The sequence below is a fragment of the Perna viridis genome, chromosome 9, assembly GCF_037379345.1.
Source record: "Perna viridis isolate PV_CMFRI_1.1 ecotype Kerala chromosome 9, ASM3737934v1, whole genome shotgun sequence".
NCBI lineage: Eukaryota > Metazoa > Mollusca > Bivalvia > Mytilida > Mytilidae > Perna > Perna viridis.
Genome location: NC_142453.1, coordinates 38,099,670 through 38,121,098, shown reverse-complemented (window position 1 = coordinate 38,121,098; position 21,429 = coordinate 38,099,670). Strand labels below are relative to the sequence as shown.

The 21,429-nt window shown below is 33.1% G+C and overlaps 2 protein-coding genes and 1 long non-coding RNA gene across 3 annotated transcripts; 1 reads left to right on the top strand and 2 right to left on the bottom strand.

Annotated features, from left to right (window-relative positions):
* Positions 1 to 1,866: 1,866 nt before the first annotated feature.
* LOC148608296 (uncharacterized) lies at positions 1,867 to 6,218 on the top strand. The gene is made up of 4 exons (XM_088545580.1): positions 1,867 to 2,065; positions 3,023 to 3,171; positions 3,733 to 3,849; positions 6,069 to 6,218. The coding sequence occupies exons 1-4, from the start codon at positions 1,948 to 1,950 to the stop codon at positions 6,132 to 6,134; spliced, it is 450 nt and encodes a 149-aa protein (XP_088401706.1). The 5' UTR covers positions 1,867 to 1,947; the 3' UTR covers positions 6,135 to 6,218.
* Positions 6,212 to 20,858, bottom strand: LOC148608294 (matrilin-1-like). Its single transcript, XM_088545578.1, has 7 exons — positions 20,389 to 20,858; positions 10,944 to 10,983; positions 10,258 to 10,414; positions 9,444 to 9,723; positions 8,573 to 8,693; positions 7,316 to 7,387; positions 6,212 to 6,970 (listed from the first exon to the last, which is right to left on the bottom strand). The coding sequence occupies exons 1-7, from the start codon at positions 20,425 to 20,427 to the stop codon at positions 6,423 to 6,425; spliced, it is 1,257 nt and encodes a 418-aa protein (XP_088401704.1). The 5' UTR covers positions 20,428 to 20,858; the 3' UTR covers positions 6,212 to 6,422.
* Positions 12,560 to 13,350, bottom strand: LOC148608295 (uncharacterized). Its single transcript, XR_015915471.1, has 2 exons — positions 13,023 to 13,350; positions 12,560 to 12,601 (listed from the first exon to the last, which is right to left on the bottom strand). It is a non-coding gene; the product is annotated as an uncharacterized LOC148608295 (long non-coding RNA).
* Positions 20,859 to 21,429: the final 571 nt, after the last annotated feature.

Below are 21,429 nucleotides of genomic sequence, written 5' to 3'. Positions count from 1 at the left end.
AATTTTGAAAAAAAAAATGGCAAAAATTAGCGGAAATAAATAGCAGAAAACCGACTATTTTCTGGATGCCCCTCTTTTCCAAAATTTCAGGATTTGTGCCCGAACCAAGTGTCATCATTAAGTTATATGATGTAGATTTCATTACCTAGTGATGTTTGGAATATACTGCATGGTCATTCCATTATAGTTATTGTTGGACTTCGCAAATGAACGAGTTTTCTATGTTCATAAACTCTAGGCGCCGATCCTAGGAAATGAGTGCCTGGTGTAAACGCTTTGTTTTACTCGAAGTCTTGGTTTTTTTTCTACAAATTCTAACCCCCTCAAAATAAGTAAATAAATAAATAAATGTCTGCCTCGTTTCGCTGGGCTCTCAATTCTATATACACCCTAACCTGAAATCAAACTAGATAATAAAAGCACGCAAGTCAATAGTCTTCAGACCTCATGTACAATAGGTGATATCCTGGTTGTTGACCCTCTTTTTCTTATGTTTCATTACGATAAGATGATCATATAAAAAACCAAGAAATGCAACTGGGGCGATCTCGTATATAAAATACAAAAATTAAGTACGAGAAATAGGCTCCATAGGCTCGTTTCTCAAAAAAAAAGAAAGAATGCAAGTCTTCATCACAGAATGTTAAACCGAACGTGTCAAAGATAAATGAACATAACGGCGAAACCGTATTGTACATGTGCAAGCTCAGTACCTTTAGATCTATATGAAAAATAGAGTTGATTGTAAGATACATGTACGATGAAAATACACGATCTGACATGTACCAAGTCAAGTAATTAGAGATTTAATTTTAATTAGATTGATGTATATGTATTAATATAACGAGAAGTAATTCCAGATATTTTGAATTGGGGTTCAGAAAAAGGGGTTCCAGGCTATTGATTGTTTATTTTTAAAAATAAACGGGAGCTTCAAAATCCCCTTCCCTTGGACCCACCACCAATTGTATAACAAAACATAATGATAGTCTCATTAAGTTGCTGAACAGTGCATGATACTTGTATTGAAGTACTCTAAGCGATACAAATTGAGCACAGCTGTTAATCCTACCTTTATTTTGAAGCGATATTGATCCAATTTACGCTGAAAGACAATCGTGCCCTTCAGTTGCATATATGTATTTAGTTTAATCTTCGTTTTCTATTCTATATAATGTTTGTTTCTAAAGAGGACTTTAATTCTGCCGGTTTCAGATTGTGTTCATATTTTTTTTAAACCTACATGCATCTCACCTAAGGGATTGCATAAATATTTTCTTTGCGAGCATGTTGATATCACAACTTACCATAGAGAGTAGAGAAATCAAGATTTGGCTGAGGTTGAATCAGTTTCGCATACATTTTTATAATTGGCTTAGAATGGATTAAACGATTTTTAACCTCTTTTTCTGTTTTTACCAAGTCTGAAATACTATACTAGAGGGTACGAAGACCGGAAGCTCCATGACCTCTTCTCTGACACTTCTCACTTTCAAGTTGGAACTGTGAAACGTCAACTTGGAAGTGAGAAATGTCAACTTGGAACTGCGAAAATGTCAACTTGGAACTGAAAATTTTCGAGGTACAACTGAAAAATGTCTCGCGTCAATCGGGAAATGTGAACGAATGTCATGGCACTAACGGTCTTTCGTAGGAGGTCAATCAAATACATTTGACCACTATATACATGTATATAGTACCACAAGATCTCGTATCATCATACAAAAGTCGTCAAAAATAGCAATTCATAAATTACAGCTACATTATGTACGTGATCAATTCACACAAACATAGTTTTATCCGATTATTCACTGACTAATATTGAGCCATTCAGTATCCAATATAGTAAATAATACACGCAACATGTGTGTTAGCGACTTTGTATATTTTTGTCATAATCATTTATAAAATGTAAATGCAAGAGATTTTTATTTCACATCGACAAATATGGACTCACTGATGTATAGGTTTCTGTTCTGTGTGTCCTTTGGACTACTTCTGGTTTTATGTTTAGGTGGAACCATTAACCGATTCGAAAGAGATGATGACCCGCCTAATCTCTCAGGTAATGATTTTATCTAATTTACATGTTATTATATTCGTTGTTAAGTGATCAACATCTGCAGAAGTTTTGAGACGTCGAGTAAAAAAATAATCTTATTTCCATCAGCATTGATCAAAGCTATTGAGTGGATACCGTCCACTAGCATTTATTCATTTCATCAAGAATGTGGCATAAATATTAATTAAAAGAATATATCTTGTGTCTCCTGAATTATTTATCATAGCTAAATGCAAATGATCATGTATACATGTACAATGATGTACATGAAGTCAATCTGAGATTTCAGATAGGTAGTTGAAAAATATATACGATGCCTTGGTCATTTGACTTTCGATGACAGAACATAAAGCATAATTACTAAGTTTTAAACTAGTAAAGAAAATAAAACTTTACTATTGATGTTCGTTGTCTTTGCGTTACTAATAACTCGTAATGTGACGTCATGGGGAGGGGGTCGCCAGGGGTACTTGCATATGGTAAATTGACTGCCCAGTGGGTAATGATGTTGCCTGAAATGTTGGAAATGTCTCTAATTGAGGAAAAGGACTTTTTGAAGGTTGAAGAAATCTCATTTAAATTTTATACAAGCCACTTCATCGTTATCAACACTCTACATCGTATTATTGACCAACGTTCAAATATTAGCCTAAATATGATCAAAACTGCCAATACAATACAAAATACAAAAGTGCGCCAATACGGGATTTAGCCGTCCAATACGGCTTTCACCCTGTCCAATACGTATTAGGACTAATAACTCAGCCAATATGGCTAGAGGACCAATAACTCAGCCAATATGACTATAGAACCAATAACTCAGCCAATATGGCTCCTTGCACAACTTTACCTTCATTGGATACTGTTAAACTTGTCTAGGCATATTTTGACGTTTCGAATACTGTTATCAGAATTCTTCATATTACAACTTTTATTATGATTAATTGTTTATTGTTGTAGATCTTATACCAGAACTATTTGATTCTAAGGAAATGGACAAAATGTTTGAAGAAATGGAGAAGTCTTTCGAAGGCCAATTAAAAAAATTGAAAACCCTCAACAAAGTTTTGGATCAGTATCCTGATAAATACAATAAAACATTTTCAAAGGTAATATGCTAGATGATACAATAGCGTTGTTCATATTATTTGAAGTACAACAGAGAGGCATCGTTCAGCTGAGTCCTATAGACGTGTAACTGATATAGCCAACCGTTAATTCTCGGACATTTCCGCTATCGTGACAAATGTACTTTAAATCCAACCTTTCTCCTCAGATGTAGATACATATTAACATAAAAACGATGTCGTTTGTAATTTCGCTAATTGAAAAACGAACGATGTTCCATGCGGCAATTATAACATATCATGTGATATCTTAAATTCCAATACAATATAATTATGTTGTGGTTGCATTGGGTTTTGACGGTTTAATTAGAAAGTAATCCCAGTCTCATGCAGTCCTGTTCTTCTTCTTTGTGTTTGTCAGCTTTCAGTTGCTCTGTACAAATTAAGATCTGTGTGAATGCAGGTGTAGCTCTTCTGTGCTTTAGAATATTCAACACCAGAGGCTGAATGTTTTGTATGTTAATTTTACATGTATAATGCTCTCTGTTTCATGTGTATTCATGCCACTTATCTGACCTAAATGTTAGTTATATTATCTTTCAGACTGAGAACATTGATGGGAAGGACGTTGTGACTAACACCACAATACTAAAGAACAAAACAGGCCATTCCAACGCTCAAATGTTTATCCAGCAGAAAACAGTGGGTGGTGACTCTAAGGTTTGTTCTGTAGTTACAGCTGTTTAACCGGGTGTGTTATGGGATAGCCGTATGAAACAGGTTTATGTTTAACTGTTCTTTGGTTGGCTTTTGGTTGATGATTGTCCTACTTGAAATCATACCACATCTGTGGTGCAATTTTTCCTATTACTTTTATAGCGTGTGCGTTCATAACCAAAATGTTTGTGTGCGTTTGATCACAATCAATATTTTAAGATTCGTTTGTTTAAAACCGGTCCTTTTGTGGTGCGTTGGTTCATATCCAATACTTTTGGGTGCGTTTGCTCATTTTCAATCAATAGTACAAAGGTGCTTTTGTTCATAATCAATATAATTTGTTTATAACCAATATTTTTGGTGCGTTTGCAGCGGGATTTCCGGTTTCATGCACTATGTTACAAAATAAACATGAAAAAAAAAACAAAAACAAAACAAAACAAAACAAAACAAAAATCTGCAACCATCATAAATCCCTTTCCTTTGCATAGGTATATGTGTAAGATTTAAGATAACATATTTGTACAGTTAGATTTTATTCTCACTACAACCAATTATTTAAAATAATCTTCTGTTGTTTCTTTTTATATTTTGTTCTTGCTTAAGTTTTCCATATGACTTTACCAAATACCTTTCCTTTATCAGTGATATTGGCTTACTGTTATGACAAACACAAAATAAACTAACAAAACAATTACTTCCTATCAATGACCGAGCGGAGCCTGTTGTCTGTGTCTATAGAATGCAAATGCAATACACTTTAGTTTGGTTTTCGTCAAATCTGATGTTTTTTAAAGTCAGCTTTTTTTAAATTAGAAAGAAATTTTTTTGCCATCATTTATCAAAACAGCTTTATCATCGGACATCATATATATATAGATCACATTGCAAATTCTCTACGCCAAACTTGAAATATTTTTAAATGTGCCAGATATGTACCTTGATGGTCATACGTTTCCGAATTTTATGAAAGTGTAATCAAGGGAACTAAGATTCTAGCAGAAATCATAAGAATGTAACCAAGGGACAAAGACCAGACATGGAAAACAGACACACACAACATAAATAGTCAAAATAATACATACAAAACAACAAAGGCAAATGAGTAAGTCGGACTCCACTAAAAACTGTGAGCATGAGCCAGGTGAACCGGTAGGGTAAGCGTCCTCTGCTTTTTTAGAAACGCCCATCCAGTTGCTCATAAAAATTCAAGTCCGGGGTAGAGGAATGAGTAAAGGAAAACTATGAACACGTTGAACAAATCGACTCTCATGGTACAGAATGATACACCGCAACGATCCACGAATTTATGATAACGACCATAAAACTTCTGTAGTGATGACTTCATTTTTGTAGCAACATAACCCTGTTCCAGAAGCCCAATTGTAAGAAGTCTAATGCGGTACAAAAACTTTACGTAGTTACAACAAGCTCTGGCATAACGTATGAATTGTGATATGAAAACTCCATACGCAGGTGCTGAAGGGATGTTGCCACAGATGAAAGGAAAATTGACAATACTGAATGAAAAGTCATCGCGTTTGTCGTATATGTTGGTCAGTAGTTTTTCTTTACCATCGATCTCTAAGTGTAGGTCAAGAGATGAGGCTGACTTCACAGTGTCTGTAGTATCCTTCATCTCACGTTTTTTGGGATAGAAGCGATGTGTAAAATCCCGAAACTAGAATTGGTTAACGATTATACATGTACGTCATCTTTATGACGGAAACTGAGATCAAAGGATCTGGCTTAACGATGTTCATTCCTTTGGATCAGATTAAGTATGACGTCAGCCTCATAAGAGTGAAGACATATATTAGCAAATAGAGGGGCATAATTTGTTCCCATTGAAATTCCGATCGTTTGTTTGAAAACGCGTCCATCACACTGTACAAATATGTTGTCGATAAAAAAAATCCAGCATTCTGAAAACATCTTCGGTATATTTGGATGATGATATGGAATCTTTATTAACAATGTGTGAAGAATTTCTACCAAGTACTACATATCTGTATCTAGGTGTACCGTTTGAGAGCTAATGGAATCATAAAGGATTTCAAAAAGCTATCGTACACTCTATATTTCTTACAGGGAATACTCCTATATCTACAACATTGTCTTTGAAAGGACTTCAATCCAACGAGTTTTTACTGTCAGAGTATATTTTCCATATCACATGTGACGTTTAAACGTAATATGATTTGACGTGTTGTATTTTGCAGGTAAACAGTTCTATTGGTAGTGGATTAATGGTCATTAAATCGAAACCAAAGATTGTTATCTCCTGAATGGTACTACAGCGTCGTGGAAATATTTCAAGACATATTATCATTAAACAAGGTTATGTTAAATAAAATCAGCTTCGTAAATTCGACTGTCTTTTAATAACTTTACTGTCAATGCCATTTAATTAAACGCTAAAAAAAACTGACTTTTTTCTTTATAAATTTACGAATACTCACACCTAATTACAAACTACGCCTTCTATATTCATAACAACATTTTATCATATGTATCACTTGCTTTTCTAGCACCATTTATCAACTGCCACAATTTCCTGTTTGGTCATTCTCTACTTACTCCAACTTGCAAATACGGTACAAAATTGGTCCCTCAAGTTCATAGAGAGTTTCGTATTTGTCAGTGTGCATATAGTGGTCTTTCTCCATAGTCAGACCAATAGCTTGGGACTCGTCTATGTTGTACCCAACACCAACGACAAATACGTGTATTTTCTTGAACTTTGACCTTCTCGATTCTAGTTCAGCTTTGTGGTATTCTTCTTTAGATAATGGGCGACTTAAAAATATGAAGCCAATTTTCCGAGATCTGTCATTTTGGATATTCATCCGCATGTCTCTGAACAACCCTTGAAAAGAGTTGGACGCCATCATTTCAAGTCCCGACCTAAGTGCTGTCGGGTTTTGGGCGTGGTCAATTACAGTACTTGAGGATTGCCGACCACATGACCCGGTTAAGATTGACAAACCAATGCGCTGTTGGTCCATTTCCAGACGAGAGGCGATACGATTGACCAGCATCATTACAAAATATGCATTCTCTGACCCAATTGCAGATGTATCTACGGCAAAGGCGAGACTGGCTGGTTCCTTGGGATGACAAGCTGAAATTCACAAATGATAAAGTTTCCCGTGTTATTTCACTTTTTCTGCAGACTATCGAGGGATCTTGTGTACATCTACATGTACACGACAAGAGAAATAATCCATTTTGCATGTTAACTATTACTTCATATTTGTATTGACCGTCATTTATTTATCTTGTCATAAATAGTGGAGACAAATAAAATACGATTGTTTTCCTACAAACTAATCTATGTTTAAAACAGTTTGATTAATTATACAAATCAAATAAGCCTTCACCTAAATCAATTGACACACGGACAAATTGATACAAAACCCGGAAACACCGGATATTGAGCGCGGTATACTGTTGTACATTAACTTACTTCCTTCACCGTAGAGTACAGCGTCTTCATTCATCATTGGTTCAGTTGGTGGTGGTAAGGTGGCTGGCGATACTATAAAAAATGATGCACCTAATTATATATTCTATGAGAATCTGTTACACCAGTCGCGTCTGATGGTTTTGAAAAAAATAATAATAATTTGTTTTCTGAAGGTGAAGCTGTAATTGATAAATACGAGTTCATAGTTTAATTCATTCCTATAACCTGCGGATTTCTTCGGTAATGAATTCCGTCTTGATATTTGTTATTATATAAAATAAACTAGATTGAAAGCACGTGTAAAATGGTCCGAAACAGAAGTCAATTAAACGTAGTTAACTTATCACTGTTAACTGAACATTTCATTCTTTTTTCTGATGTAGAACAAACTAGTTTTGTCAAAAGATAAGATTTGAGATTAATAAATAAATTACGGTCAGGGGCGTGTCCAGGATATTTGAAAGGGGGGGCGTAGAATAAAATATTTTTGGACCTTTTTTGGCTTAAAAACATAAAATAATAGAGAATAGTAATATACCCCCCCCCGGTATATTTAGAATGGCTATGGGGAATCGAGGTTAGTGTCACACAAAACAACCAAAATTCATGTATTATACTGATTTACTTACCGTTTTGGTTGTTTAAAAAAGGTGTCCAAGACACCTTGATACGATTTTAAGGTCTTTTGACGTTTTGTTTTTGACATCGACATCTTTGCGAATTCTTTATCACATCAACAACAATGGATACTAATCGCAGAGTCGAACACGCCGGACTCCGAGAAACGAAATTTTACGGTTGATGATGACCCATCAAATTGGGGAATCAGTATAAAAAGAAATCAGAGTATGTGTTTAATTAATGAATATGATAAATTGCCATCATTCAATACAATACTAGCAGATTATAACGATAGTTTTTTTTTTTTTTTTTTTTTTTTTTTTTTTTTTTTAAAGGGGGGGCGTACGCCCATTACGCCCTTACCTGGACCCGCCCCTGACGGTATTAGATGTAAAGTAACCAGTTCATTGATTTGTTTGGAAAAAGGTTCTTTGTTCACGATATTGTATCATCGAGGAAAAAACATGATGCACTGATAACAGCCACTTAATGAAGTGTTGGTCTCCATGAATATATATATACCGAGTTAAAATCAACAAGGTTTGCATTTAAAAATACATTGTTTCGAACTAATATTAAATATCGATTATACATCATGTATCTCCGCACAAAAGTTTGAATATTCAGTGCACATACCTTTGCATGTGCTCAAAGCTAACTCAGATTTTATGGAATCTAAAGCATCGAAACTTCCTATTTTGAACATGTAGGTTGACAACGGTCTACTTGCGATTGCTTCAAGTTCCTTTTCATCCACCTTGAAATTAACTTAATATTAGTAACCAGTGCCAAACATGTATAACAAACCCAATGTCACTAAAAGTTAAAATAGTTCTGATGATATGGAGTCAGAATAATTATTGAGTTACAATATAAATGCTTTAATCTAAGTCGATAATCAAACTCTTGGAAAAACATACTTAACAGATTATTTTGAATTCAAAACCTTCACTGATTAAACATATATAGGGAAATTCCATCGCAAAAATATCCTTATAATTTACATGAATTATAAATATGTTAACATTGCAAGTAATGCTTGAATTCATAGAAGTGTTTGTATTACATGTAGCAGTCTTTATAAATATTATACATGTATGTCAACACCCACGAAATTCACACTTTTGATTTTAATTCAGAAACAGTTACCGACCAAATAACTAATCTTCAATTGTAAATTCGGTTGTTGCAATTTTCAGATATATGTCAATTGTATATGAACACTTTTAAAGAGTTATCATTCTTGATATGGTTATTTAAGAGGGAGGGGAATGTATTTTTCCCTCTATAATACAGATCTGTATATACGTATATAGGCACATATCATTTTCTTCTCGAAGGGGAGGGGCTTGGTTTTTATGTGGCAGTTAGATTTTCAGCATGTGCAGCAACCGGAGTGAATTCTTTTATTTGAAAAAACTACATAGTTAAATATTGGGCGAAATACTAACAATTTTTTTGTTCAAATTTGGAATATATGTTTTTTTAAATAATCCAAGCCACCAACCTGACTTCCTATCCCGATGACAAATATGGTGATTCCCTCAGCCTTGGCTGCCTTGGCCTGTTTAACCGTGATATCTACACGGTTAGATTGCCCATCAGTCAACACAATAGCTATTTTAGGTCTGTCTGCCTGTTTGGTTGGGAACGCTTTTGTCCTAATATAGGCCAACGCCCCGCCAGTGTTGGTATTACCGCCAAGAAATTCTACCTTTTCGATGTTATCCACAAGTTCTTCTTTGGACTTAAACTTTCCTAAAGAAAATTCTGGTTTGACCGATGTGCTGAAAATTATTGAAAAATATTATCCATAAAGTTTCGTTTCATAATCGAATTAGAACCGTCTGGTGATCTACTTTAACTAAAATATCATAATACTGGGTCTCTCAACGTGTTTCTCTTAATGACATGACTTTGTTTTCTAAAGTGGTCCTTCGAAATTTTTATGGCATTTTTAAAGTAAATTCACTTTTTTAGCGTCCAAGGACAAGCTTATGCCAAATATATACTATGGTATACATTCTACTCATGGGTTTATTTTTCAAGCCATATAGAGTATGAACAAACATATTGATATATGATAGTTGTATCTCCGCAGTAAAAGTGTCCCGTGCATGTTATGTAATTTCAACAAGACCCTATATATTTGGGCGATGGTTTGTTGTCCTCTCATAAATCCCATCAACATATTTTCTTTTCATTTTCAGATCTCTGTTGTAAAAACAAAGGTTATACAATTTTGTCCATATTGTCACGACAATGAAATATAGACAATACCTTTGTCATGAAGAATGAAATCAATAGGTGTAATATCGAACCTGAATGAGATCAGACCAACCCTGGTTTTATCCTCTCCAATGTCGAATAGCTTTACAACGTTCTTGGTGAAGTTCAGTTCCTTAATGAAGTCTTTGTACAGTATACTACTGGAGGAATCTAACAAAAACATGATATCTGCTGTTTTTCCGCCGCAATCTAGTAATATATATATATTCATTAAGCATCGTTTTTATCAACAGCAAACAATTCGCCACTGCAACATGTGTTAAAATTTGAAACTTTAAGGTAGAATTTTGCTTCAGTCAAATTTTCAAGTAGAACTTGTTCATGTGTGCTTATTATGGTCAGTAAAGAGTGCATTTTTGATTAATGAAGAAAAAAATACACAGAAAACAAAACACCTACATTTATTTCTCACAAATAACCAAGTCTTTTGTTTATCATTTAAGTCAAGTATTAAATTTGTAAGTGGTTATATTACATAAGTTCATATTAAACGTACTGGATCACACACGTTTATTATATTTTTGCGACATCTTCAGGGGGATCTTTAAGAAATAAAATATCACAATGCTGAACGCTAAGTTGACACCGTGTCATTAATTTTCCTTTCCGTCACAACCAGCCCTAGGTGTGTAAAACAATTAATAATAACAATAGCGCAACAACACGATACAATACAAATGTCGTGGGATTTGTTGATTTACACTGATGATGTATGTACCTTTATATTCTTCTCCAAAACTGAGCTGAACACTAAGCACCTACAATGAGTAACAACCAGCATCAATTATAGGCTCAATGTATAACAACTACAGTAGTTTCAATTATAGGTTCAATAGAAATTATTCAGTGTTATCTTGTTCAACGTTACAAAGATGTAGAATTCCAACCATAAAGAATGCAAATTTCTGTATGATGTACACATGTTTCAAAGGAGTAACTTCGCATAAGCAGCATTGGAACCAAATACAAGGATAATGTGAATCCAAAAAAAATCAATTGTATTAAGATGTACTCAAATCCCAAAGTAAAGGATTTGACTTTGAGGGACAAATCTATTTTTTCTCGAATGAAATTTGACCTCGTACCGCCATGGTGTTATTTCACTCGACCAACGAAAAACATAATTTGTGCGAGGCTTCCTATAACACACGTCGTGCGTCTGCGTTAAAATTAAAAAAAAACACTTCCTAACTACTGTCGTCACTTCCGGAATACGTAATTTCCGGCAGGCATATTTTGAGCCAACCATGTTTCAGAACATCTACATATATAGGATGTCGCTGACGCTTCGTCTCTAATATTTTTGTCGAGATCGCAGTCTCCAATTACCAAATACCTCTTCTGTAAATCATTGAGCTGTTTTTACGGAGGTTTTATATAATTAAAAGATTGATGAGCACGAATAAATTGAAAATCTTGTGATTGTTGCGATAAAATTGATACATGGAGATATCTAGCACTATTGACTTTAATTTAAAAAAAGATAAAAATTACGTTGCTATGGCTACACCTTAAGCTTATTTTAGAGTACCTATTCGAATATTGTTGAACTTATTTCGAAGATGAATTTATTAACAAAAAAAAAAAAATGGATCACTGATAACTCAAAACTTATAATCTGATCAATAAATATTTGTATATGTAAAACAAATCACCTCAGCAACAACATTTTAATTTGTAAATGGTCTAGTGTAAGGTGGTATTGATAAACTCATAACAATAGCAAACTACGAAGCTGAGAGATGTTTTTATTTTCGTATTAAAAAAACTATCCGCTATCAAAAACAGTGATGGGAATAGAAAATTAAACTATCTACTTAGAGAAATTGGTATGTGTGCATATTTGTAACATTTAGAATCACAAGACAATAATAACCATCAGATAATGTCGTCATAAATCAGTTCTCATGCGAGCTTAAAGGCATTATATCACACCAAGCATATACATGTAGTCTCTGTAGAAATTCATGGCAATGGTTTAAGTAGTAACTGAAAGGTTTTATAGTTACCAAATGTTTTAAATATTTTACAATGACATTGTTCCCAAGTGTTCTATTATAATCATGGAATGATGTATAGATAATGTCAGAAAAGGCAGCAATTTGAGTAATGAGAATGTTACGTTCAATCATTTTATGTCTACATTTAGAAGTGACAAGCAAAATGTTGTCCAGTAACCAACTTGATATTTCTTCTTTTCTGTAATGTTCATGTGTAAGGGATATAACTCAAGGGTCACCGGCCTGAGGAAATATTTGGACGAATTCAAAATGTTATTTGCTAATGTGACCAAGTGGGGCGTGTTGGTAAATGCTGGCCCAAATATAACACGAATGTGGAACTACTTTTATTAACACATAGAAGGCATTGAAAGATCTACAAAATAGAGAACAAAAGGAATAATGAATAAATATACAAAATAGACCAATTATTGTCAAATACATGCAAAGCATAGAAAATCATTGCAAATATTCAAACAACTTGCATAAATCAAATTCATTTGCATGTTCAAAACAATTCAACTTAACGAACACACGAAAAGAACACAAATCATCAATTGAATATTTAAATGTAATACCCACAGTTAACTATAATTGTACACAACTGACCATTTAAAGTCCTTTATAAGTACTCACTATAACAAGGTATAACATTAAATCAATTAAACTGATTCAATGATCTGCAAAATCAATAAAACAAATTGAAATAAAACATTGAAATACAAAAATGCTTTAAATGCAAAGTGCCAGTACGAAAAATGAAAAGTAAGAACATGAAAAAGTAACATCATAAATACCTTATCTGCTGGCTATACTTCTAACAATTAAAAGCGGACATTCATCTTGGCCTCCCAGTTCCACATTGAAATACTATAAAAAGTTCTGAGTATTTATACCAAAATATAGTACTACTCACAAGTGGAAAAACTAGAACATCCAACCTCTAAATATATTAAATCCAATAACAACCAGTGAGCAGATTTTCAGCACAATGCGAAGAAAATGCAAAATGCAACGAAGCGTAGAGTAACTCAGACCACTGTAGAGAACAGATCAAAATTTCGAAAGAAATATAAGTCAATAAATGGAAAACAATAATTATTTTGATAAGTAAAAATCAGCTTGTCCACACTAAGGAAGAGACAAGAGAACATGACGAGTCATACGAAATAAAAAAAAAAACAACAACAAAAACAAACAAACAAAGAAACAAACCCAAAAAGAAACAAAACCAAAAACAAAAACAAAAATTTAAGTAATTAGTGATACTTCTGTATCAAATTCAATTATATCAAAGCTTATCAAGATTTCAATTGAAACAGAATGAAATCAATCCACGTTACATTGATACTTACATGAGATTGATGTAAAATAGTGAATAAAAGCGTTCCAATGATTTGTAAGAGTTGTGTCCCTTACCCATAATCTAGCTCCTTAAGTAATGGAAAACTCTAAAAAGCAAACGGTAAACTACAACAAAAACATCCTCCACTGTAATTGGAAATATTGTTTGTATCTACTCAAGTTATACACAGACAAATATTTTTAACGTGAAGTTTATGTTAAATAAGCTTCACATGCAGTTAACGTTATTTTCTCGTTAAATTCACTTAACACTTCTTCTGCAACTCACTCATAATCCAGGCAGGACAAAATGACATACATAACAAGGGCAAACCTTTATAGTATGAAATAGTTAAATGAATTAATTTGTCATAACAACAATCATTTAAGTACAAAACTATAAATTTCATGCTAGCATAGAAATACTAAAACCACTAAAAAATCATATTTTATGCAATTATTATCAATGTACATTGTAACTAGAAATACACGTTGAAATTTCCCCCAATTTAATCCAATGTTAATTTTTAACCTATTTAGATGTATACATTGTATAAATATAGAAGTAAAGGACATGGGCCATTTACCTCCAGAAGTTTTGCCATAAGTAGGGCCAATTTCAAAGTTTCCAAATGTCTTTAGAAAAAAACTCTTATGGGTTCCAAAAATTTGGACAGATGAAAAGTACAAAAAAATTGCAACGAAAATCGTTGAAAATGCATTTTTGACATTTTTGGTCTAAATAGAACACTTTGAGTCCTGAAGAAGCTGTTTATCAAGGAACAAGGCTGAAAATAAACAGACATGCGTGTTTAATACATTAATATTTAATACGTTATAAATCTACATAAATCCTTTTAGGGGTTGTGCTCGGTTTATTTTGAGTATGAAAACATGTTACACAAGTTACACAAGCTGTTGTTAAAGATGTTAAACTATACATAAAATCGATAATATTTTTGGAAGGCTGTTTTATGTACAACAAACATAAATCAAATTTAACTTGTCAGATTTGTCGAGTCAACTATTCATATTGGAGTTCTTAACTTAGAATTTAAACGAAAACCTTGCAATGTACAAATAATTTTATTATCGAATGATGTTATTCTTTCAATGACCAGCAGTCATTCAAAATGTCGTACTGAATATTGGACTACAAATAAATGCAATTGGTACACTCCGGTGGTTTGTTTTGTCGACAACTTCATAGTTTTTTTCCGCAGTCCTTTGTTTCTGATATTTTCTATTTCAATAGAAACAGACACTGTCGAGAAACTGAAAAATATCGACAATCAATATTGACAACGTTACGTCATATCGACTGTGACGTACATGTATTGAATGTCTCGACAGAACATCACAACTCACTCTATTTGGGCATCCGGTGATGTTTTCGGTATCGACTATACACTGTTATTGCATTGAAAGTTTAATCAATCACACAAGTCACTTCTGACAGAAATATTCTGAGTCAGTCATGTTTTTGACAGAGGTTCTACATTGACACTCCGTCCCAATTCTTTATTTATCTTGTTTTGTAAATTTATTGTATATTTCCTGGATTGAGACTGTCGTCAGGATTATTTTTTATTGGAAGCCGTCCATTAGATTCAATACGTTTCTCATGTAGATAATTAGATAAAAGTTATTTGTACGGTTAATTCTTTAAATTATAGGTGGTATTTCAGGACAAGCTATCCATTCGAATCTCAATTCGTTTTACATGCTTAATTGTATTAACTATTGGAAATTAGTTTTACAGCATATTGATAGTTCAGATATTCAGTCGGATTAATCAAATTTGTTTGTGCAGAATATTCAACCAAAAAAAAAAACATAAACATGCTTTTCATATGACATCGTTCTAACAAAAAAATAAATATAACAGTTTTGTTCCCAATAAATAGGTAAATATCGCACTAATATAAATAGATATTTTGTGTTTAAGTAAAAAAAAATGTTTTACATGACGAAAAAAGGCTCCAAGTGAGATGTAAAGTTAGAGAATTAATGACGTCAATAAGAAGGGTATCTGTGTGTCTAATAATCTAATTTGCCGATTAAAGTATCGCGGTGACATGGTGCATTGTATCACGATACCCTATATGTTTGTATTACTTTACCCCATTCTTAAATATGCTCATAATTTAGACAACGTACTGAGATGAATTTACATTATTCTGAACAAATCACTATTTATACTTAAGACAGAGATTTGGGCTAACATTGTGGGTATTGCAAGAATGTTCATTAGGACGCTTACCCTACCGTCCTACTGGTCCATGCTCCCAGTTTTTAGTGGAATCCGAGTTGCTCATTTGCTTTTGTTGTTTTGTATGTATGATTTTAGTTACTTTATGTCATTTGTTGCGTATGTCTGTTTTCCATGTCTGGTCTTTGTCCCTGGATCACATTCTTTTGATTACCGCTATAACTATTGTTCCCTTGATTACTCTTTCCACACTGAGCAAACATCAAAAGTCAATTCACGTTTAGCCTTTCAAGAAAAAAATCATATTTTTCAATCTTGAGACTTCTGAATAATTTTGCGACAATAACTTCAACCTATTCAATTACTTTACACCTTTGATATGCACATGCTTCTTATGTGTTATTTAAGGAGTTAGACTTAGGACTAGGGACACAACTCTTATAAATCATTGGAACGTTTGAATTCAGCATTTAAAATCTATCTCATGTAAGCATCAAAGAAACTTGGGCTGATTTCATTATGTTTCAAACGAAAGCTTGATAAGCTTTGGTGAAATTAGATATAACACAAACGAATCACTGATTTCAAGAGTTGTGTCCCTTACCGTAGGTCTACCTCCAACTGCAACTTAAACTGACAGTATTTCCATATATACCCGATTTCCACAAAATGTATAGGATAACTCGTATGCAAAATTCATTCAACCCCATAAATATTGCAATATTAATCTGTACTTCAAATAACATGAATACTTCCAAAGAAAACCGATAATTCTTAGAAAGGCTTATAAGAATTCGGTCAAGATATTCATTAGTCAATTAACTTCAGATGATGAGCCCGCTTTGAGCACATTAATCAAAACTTGTGATTTCCCAAAAGAACCTGGAGGCTATTCCTCAGTATAGAGTTTCACATAACAAATTTAATTATAATGCCAGAGCTATTGTTTATGGCGTTCATTGAATCAGTGTTGTCACAAAGAATTAAAATAAATTAAATAAAAAATTCGACGTATCACTTTATCTAACTGAGAAATAAAAAAAAAAAAAATTTGGTCACGTTGCCAGTCATGAATATATATATACATAATGATTTCGGTAAGAAATGACTATAAAGTTATGTAATTATAGTTTTTCAAACTGTCAATTAATATGAACTCTTATGTATACTTTTAATGGTCCTTTTACGATAAAGTTCGTATTTATTTTGAAAACAAGTTTAAATATGAACAGTAAAGTTATGGTTAAAGTGTTTTTTTTGCGATTTGTTTTGGTTTTGTTTGGTTGGTTTTTGTTTTGTTTTGTTTTGTTTCCTTTTGTTTGCTTCTTGTTGTTTTATCATGTTTTAAACCCAATTTTTATTCCGATGCATGACGTGTAAGAAAATGCGTTCGGAACTCGGAATAAGCCTATGAAAGTCGACGAAAATATTGGTTAACAACCGACAGTATTGATCATGTGAATCGGTTGGGTAAATGTCATTTAACATTCTAAGAATATTAATTTAATTTAATTTGACATATCCGGTCTTTTAGTTGACACTCTATCTGGATTTTGGACGTTGAAATTATCATAAGTTCAAACATAAAGTACTTTGATTTATCATAAATTAAGACGACATGCTGAATGACTAGCACTGGGAATAACAAAGATAGAGTTACGGTGAATTATTTCTTAATGAACCTGACATTTTTTGGATAACGTTCTTTTCCTATACTTTCTGAACCATCAGACACACGTACAAAACAATATATATAACTCTGTTAAATATGTCTCAAATGATTTGTATTCTATTTTGTGTTTAAATAATGTTTTGGCACATAATACCCCGAGGACGGCAAGAGACATCATATATAATACATAATATAGATTTTTCTTAATTTCTATGAAATATGTATATTGACCATTTGGATGCCTGTATTTGTTGACAGAGTTGAAACTGTGGTCAATGAAGACAAGCTTACTTTGCACCTAATTTTCTATTCACACATTTAGCATATGTAAGCTCCAGTTAAAAAAGAACAATTCCACTTTTCCTTTGATACATCTACCCAAAGAACATGAGATGAAAGATACTACAGACACAGTGAAGTCAGCATCTTATCTTGATCTACACTTAGAGATCGATGGTAAAGCAAAAGTATTGACCAAACTTTGCGACAAACGCGATGACTTTACATTCAGAGTTGTCAACTTTCCTTTCACCTGTGGCAACAACCCTAGAGCACCTGCGTATGGAGTTTTCAAATCACAACTCATACGATATGCCAGAGCTTGCCGTAACTACGCAAACGTTTTGTATCGCGCTAGACTTCTTACATAAAAAATACCAGTTTTATATAGTAAATTTCGATATGCTGTACACGTGTTTCAAGGAGTAATCTCTCATCAGCATCATTAAAATCAAATATGTAGGAAGATCATAATCAAAATATTAGTAGTATACAAGAAGTATTCAAAACCAAAATTATCGAAAGAGGATGCCAAATCCATCACCAAGAGGTTTAAGGCTTCCGGAACAGGGTTATATTGCTACAAGATTGAAGTCATCACTACGAAAGCTTTATGGTCGTCATCATGAACTCGTGGATCGTTACGGTGTATCCATCTATTAAAGCTGATTTATTTGACGTGCCATAGTTTTCCTTTCCTCTACCCCGGACTTGACTTTTTATGAGCAACTTAACGGGTGTTTCTTGAAAAGCAGGGGACGCTTACCCTACCGGTGCACCTGGCCCATGCTCCCAGTCCGAGTTGATCATTTATTTTTTTACTTGCTGTGTTACGTGATTTTATTTTCTCTTCTACATGACTACTTAACATGTTTTCGCCATTTAAAAGAGGTCATTTGTTTCCAGTTTCGAAACTCAATATAATACTGTAACTTTTAAAATTGGTACTTAATGACATTGTGCTTATCAAATGATGTCAGGGTTACATATGCCATTTTAATAAATGTTTGTTAATGGAACAAAATATTACCATTAATTTTTAAGTTCGGTTAACACAGAACTTGTTTTTCCGAAAATGTATATAACCGACATTTTAATTTCATGACATGTTACGTAATGATAGATTAAAACGAATGCTTCATCAAATCATTTAGGTCGTAATTTTAGCCATAAATGTTTTCATACCTTCTAGGCCGTAAAAGAATAAAAATGTAGCCGCTGCTATTTGAAATTTACTTGCTGATTGTATTAATAATATGAAATATTCTACCTGTTTCGTTATTAGATTTATTAATTATTCAATGACTTTAATTCAAATTGTCAATTTTACATTTATATGTGTTAACATTCCTTTAATTCCCATGCATGGAGTTTTAGATCAGAGCTCATATCTTACACTAAGGTTTGCCAAGTTTATACTTGCTAAACTTCTTATAGGTACGATTCTGGAGTAGTGTTAGGTTGCCACAAAACTGAAGTCATCATTTCAAAGGTTTACGGTCGACATAAGTAACGTGTTAATCGTTTTGGTATGGCAATTGCCACCATGCTTAAAACAAGTGTTATCACAAATTCATAGTTTCCCTCTGGATTGAACCCGGATTTACTCATCAAAGGAGTAACTCGGTGGGTATTTCTACAAAAGTGGAGAACGCATAGCTTCATTTTCACTTTCTGATTTGGGTCAATAGCAGTTTGGGAAATGCCATATAATAACCGATTTATCAAGTATTTATACTTTAAATAAAAACGCATATTAACTTTAAATTTGATAAACCAAAATATGTTAATATCAACAAAACAAATACTTTTTGTTACTTTATCAGAACTTTCCCGTAGAATAATCTGTAAAATCTTTTGAATCATGTAATGCGCGTTTTAATATAACAACCGGAACGATATACCGAATATCAGTCCAAGATTTATAACTGATAACTATTTACTTTCACTCTTGAGTTACTTTTACATTGGGAATTATCAAATATGTAAAAATAAACATATCAAGATTAAATTACTGTATTTTGAAGAGTACTAAAATAAACCACGACTCTAGGGGAATTAAAAACATGTAATCCAGGGACAAAGGCCAGACAGGGAAAACAGATACTCAAACAAAATACATAATATACCAAAACCAATATAATACGTATAAAGGTAGAAAGCAACAAAAGTAAATCATGGAAGTGATATTGATGTTTTTGCTCCGTAAGTAACGCTGTAAGTTACAAGCCGACTTCAGCCTTAGGCTGATAACCGATTATTTACCCGTCGTTAACAAAAAGTCATCGATATCAGCCCGTCGTCAATCAATGGAATCGTCATCCTCAAAATTCGTAGCTTTCTGATTAAAAAATCAGATAATGTAATTTAAATGGAAAAATTACATTCAAATATAACTTAAAAAGAGAGTTTTTTGTAATTATTCAAAAATGTATTTGATAAATTGACATTGTATTCTTCCTAATCGTCCCTTGCATCAACCCTCGGCCAATATCAGCCCTTAATCTTTAATTATTATGCGATATCTACGATACGTAATTATATAAGTTACAGGAAAATGCAAAACGTTAACCTAAAATATATTCCCTTGAAATAAAAAGACATTCTGATTCTTCGTTATAGTGAGCGTGAAAGGGAAAGCAATATTATTACTTACCGATGAAAGAATTCTAAATAAAATATTGAAATCCATCATTTCAGTTCCCTTAACTTCCTGCCACCAAATAGCATTGATATATTTTACAATCTGTTATAAAACAAACAGCACAGCCCACGTATCGAGAATTAATGCGTTTTTCAAGGAGATATTCTCACGTTGTTTTAACGCCAAATTATGGTAAATATGTTTTTTCTGCAATTATGTCCTCTAGGTATTCACTTCCTCACAAATGCATCAAATATTCTCTGCTAATTCGCCTTATAATTTTCAGATTACTGCGAGTTTCATTATCAATATTGAAAACTGGATCCAGCTTCCGACGCCGGATATTCACAAACACGTTTCATGGTGTCCCCTCAGACACATTCTCTTCTATTCCATCTTTTAATGAACTAAAATATTTAATACCTGTCATATTGATATAAAACAAACTCGTCAGAACAATTCCATCTAACAAGGACTTATATGGCTAAAAAATGCTTCATAGAAATCATATCGAATTTCTAATTGTAACTTATACAGTACGCCTAAATTGATTTCTCAGTTTGGTACCAGTTTATCGTAGAACAAACCAAACATTGATTATTATTCAATATAAAAAAATCTTATTCATAATTTAAAATTTTGTTTATTTTGTTCTTCTAAACCTTTAAACAAATTGAAAATAAGAATTTCCAATGATATTTAGTCGCTTACCAGGAATTTCTCCAATCTTCGACAAAAATTTGAGTTTCAAACGCACTAAATCTTGTGCTTTTGTTTCATTAGACATGAAAACTAACTAAAATCTCGTAGATTAAATTTTGCAATGCTATCAAAGTAAATCTTTAAATATCAGCCATTAGACTGGTGATTCCTGAAACTAAGACAACGTTTATCTACCCGATATAACCGGTTGAGGCTTTCTAGCTTTGATGGAGTTGCCTAGTCTTCAGTTTCAGAAGCCAAGAGCAATATAGATGTGGTTGAAAATAGTATCAAGAACAATCCCGTGATTTTCATGGTCCATGCTCCCAGTTTTTAGTGGAGTCCGAGTTG

Coding starts and splice junctions, on each gene's coding strand:
- LOC148608294 (XM_088545578.1), bottom strand. CDS start 20,427: ATGATGGATTTCAATATTTTATTTAGAATTCTTTCATCG. Junction 10,415..10,943: donor TTTTGGAGAAGAATATAAAG/GTACATACATCA, acceptor ATATATTACTAG/ATTGCGGCGGAAAAACAGCA. Junction 6,971..7,315: donor TGTACTCTACGGTGAAGGAA/GTAAGTTAATGT, acceptor TGTGAATTTCAG/CTTGTCATCCCAAGGAACCA.
- LOC148608296 (XM_088545580.1), top strand. CDS start 1,948: ATGGACTCACTGATGTATAGGTTTCTGTTCTGTGTGTCCTTTGGACTA. Junction 2,066..3,022: donor TGACCCGCCTAATCTCTCAG/GTAATGATTTTA, acceptor TTATTGTTGTAG/ATCTTATACCAGAACTATTT. Junction 3,172..3,732: donor ACAATAAAACATTTTCAAAG/GTAATATGCTAG, acceptor ATTATCTTTCAG/ACTGAGAACATTGATGGGAA.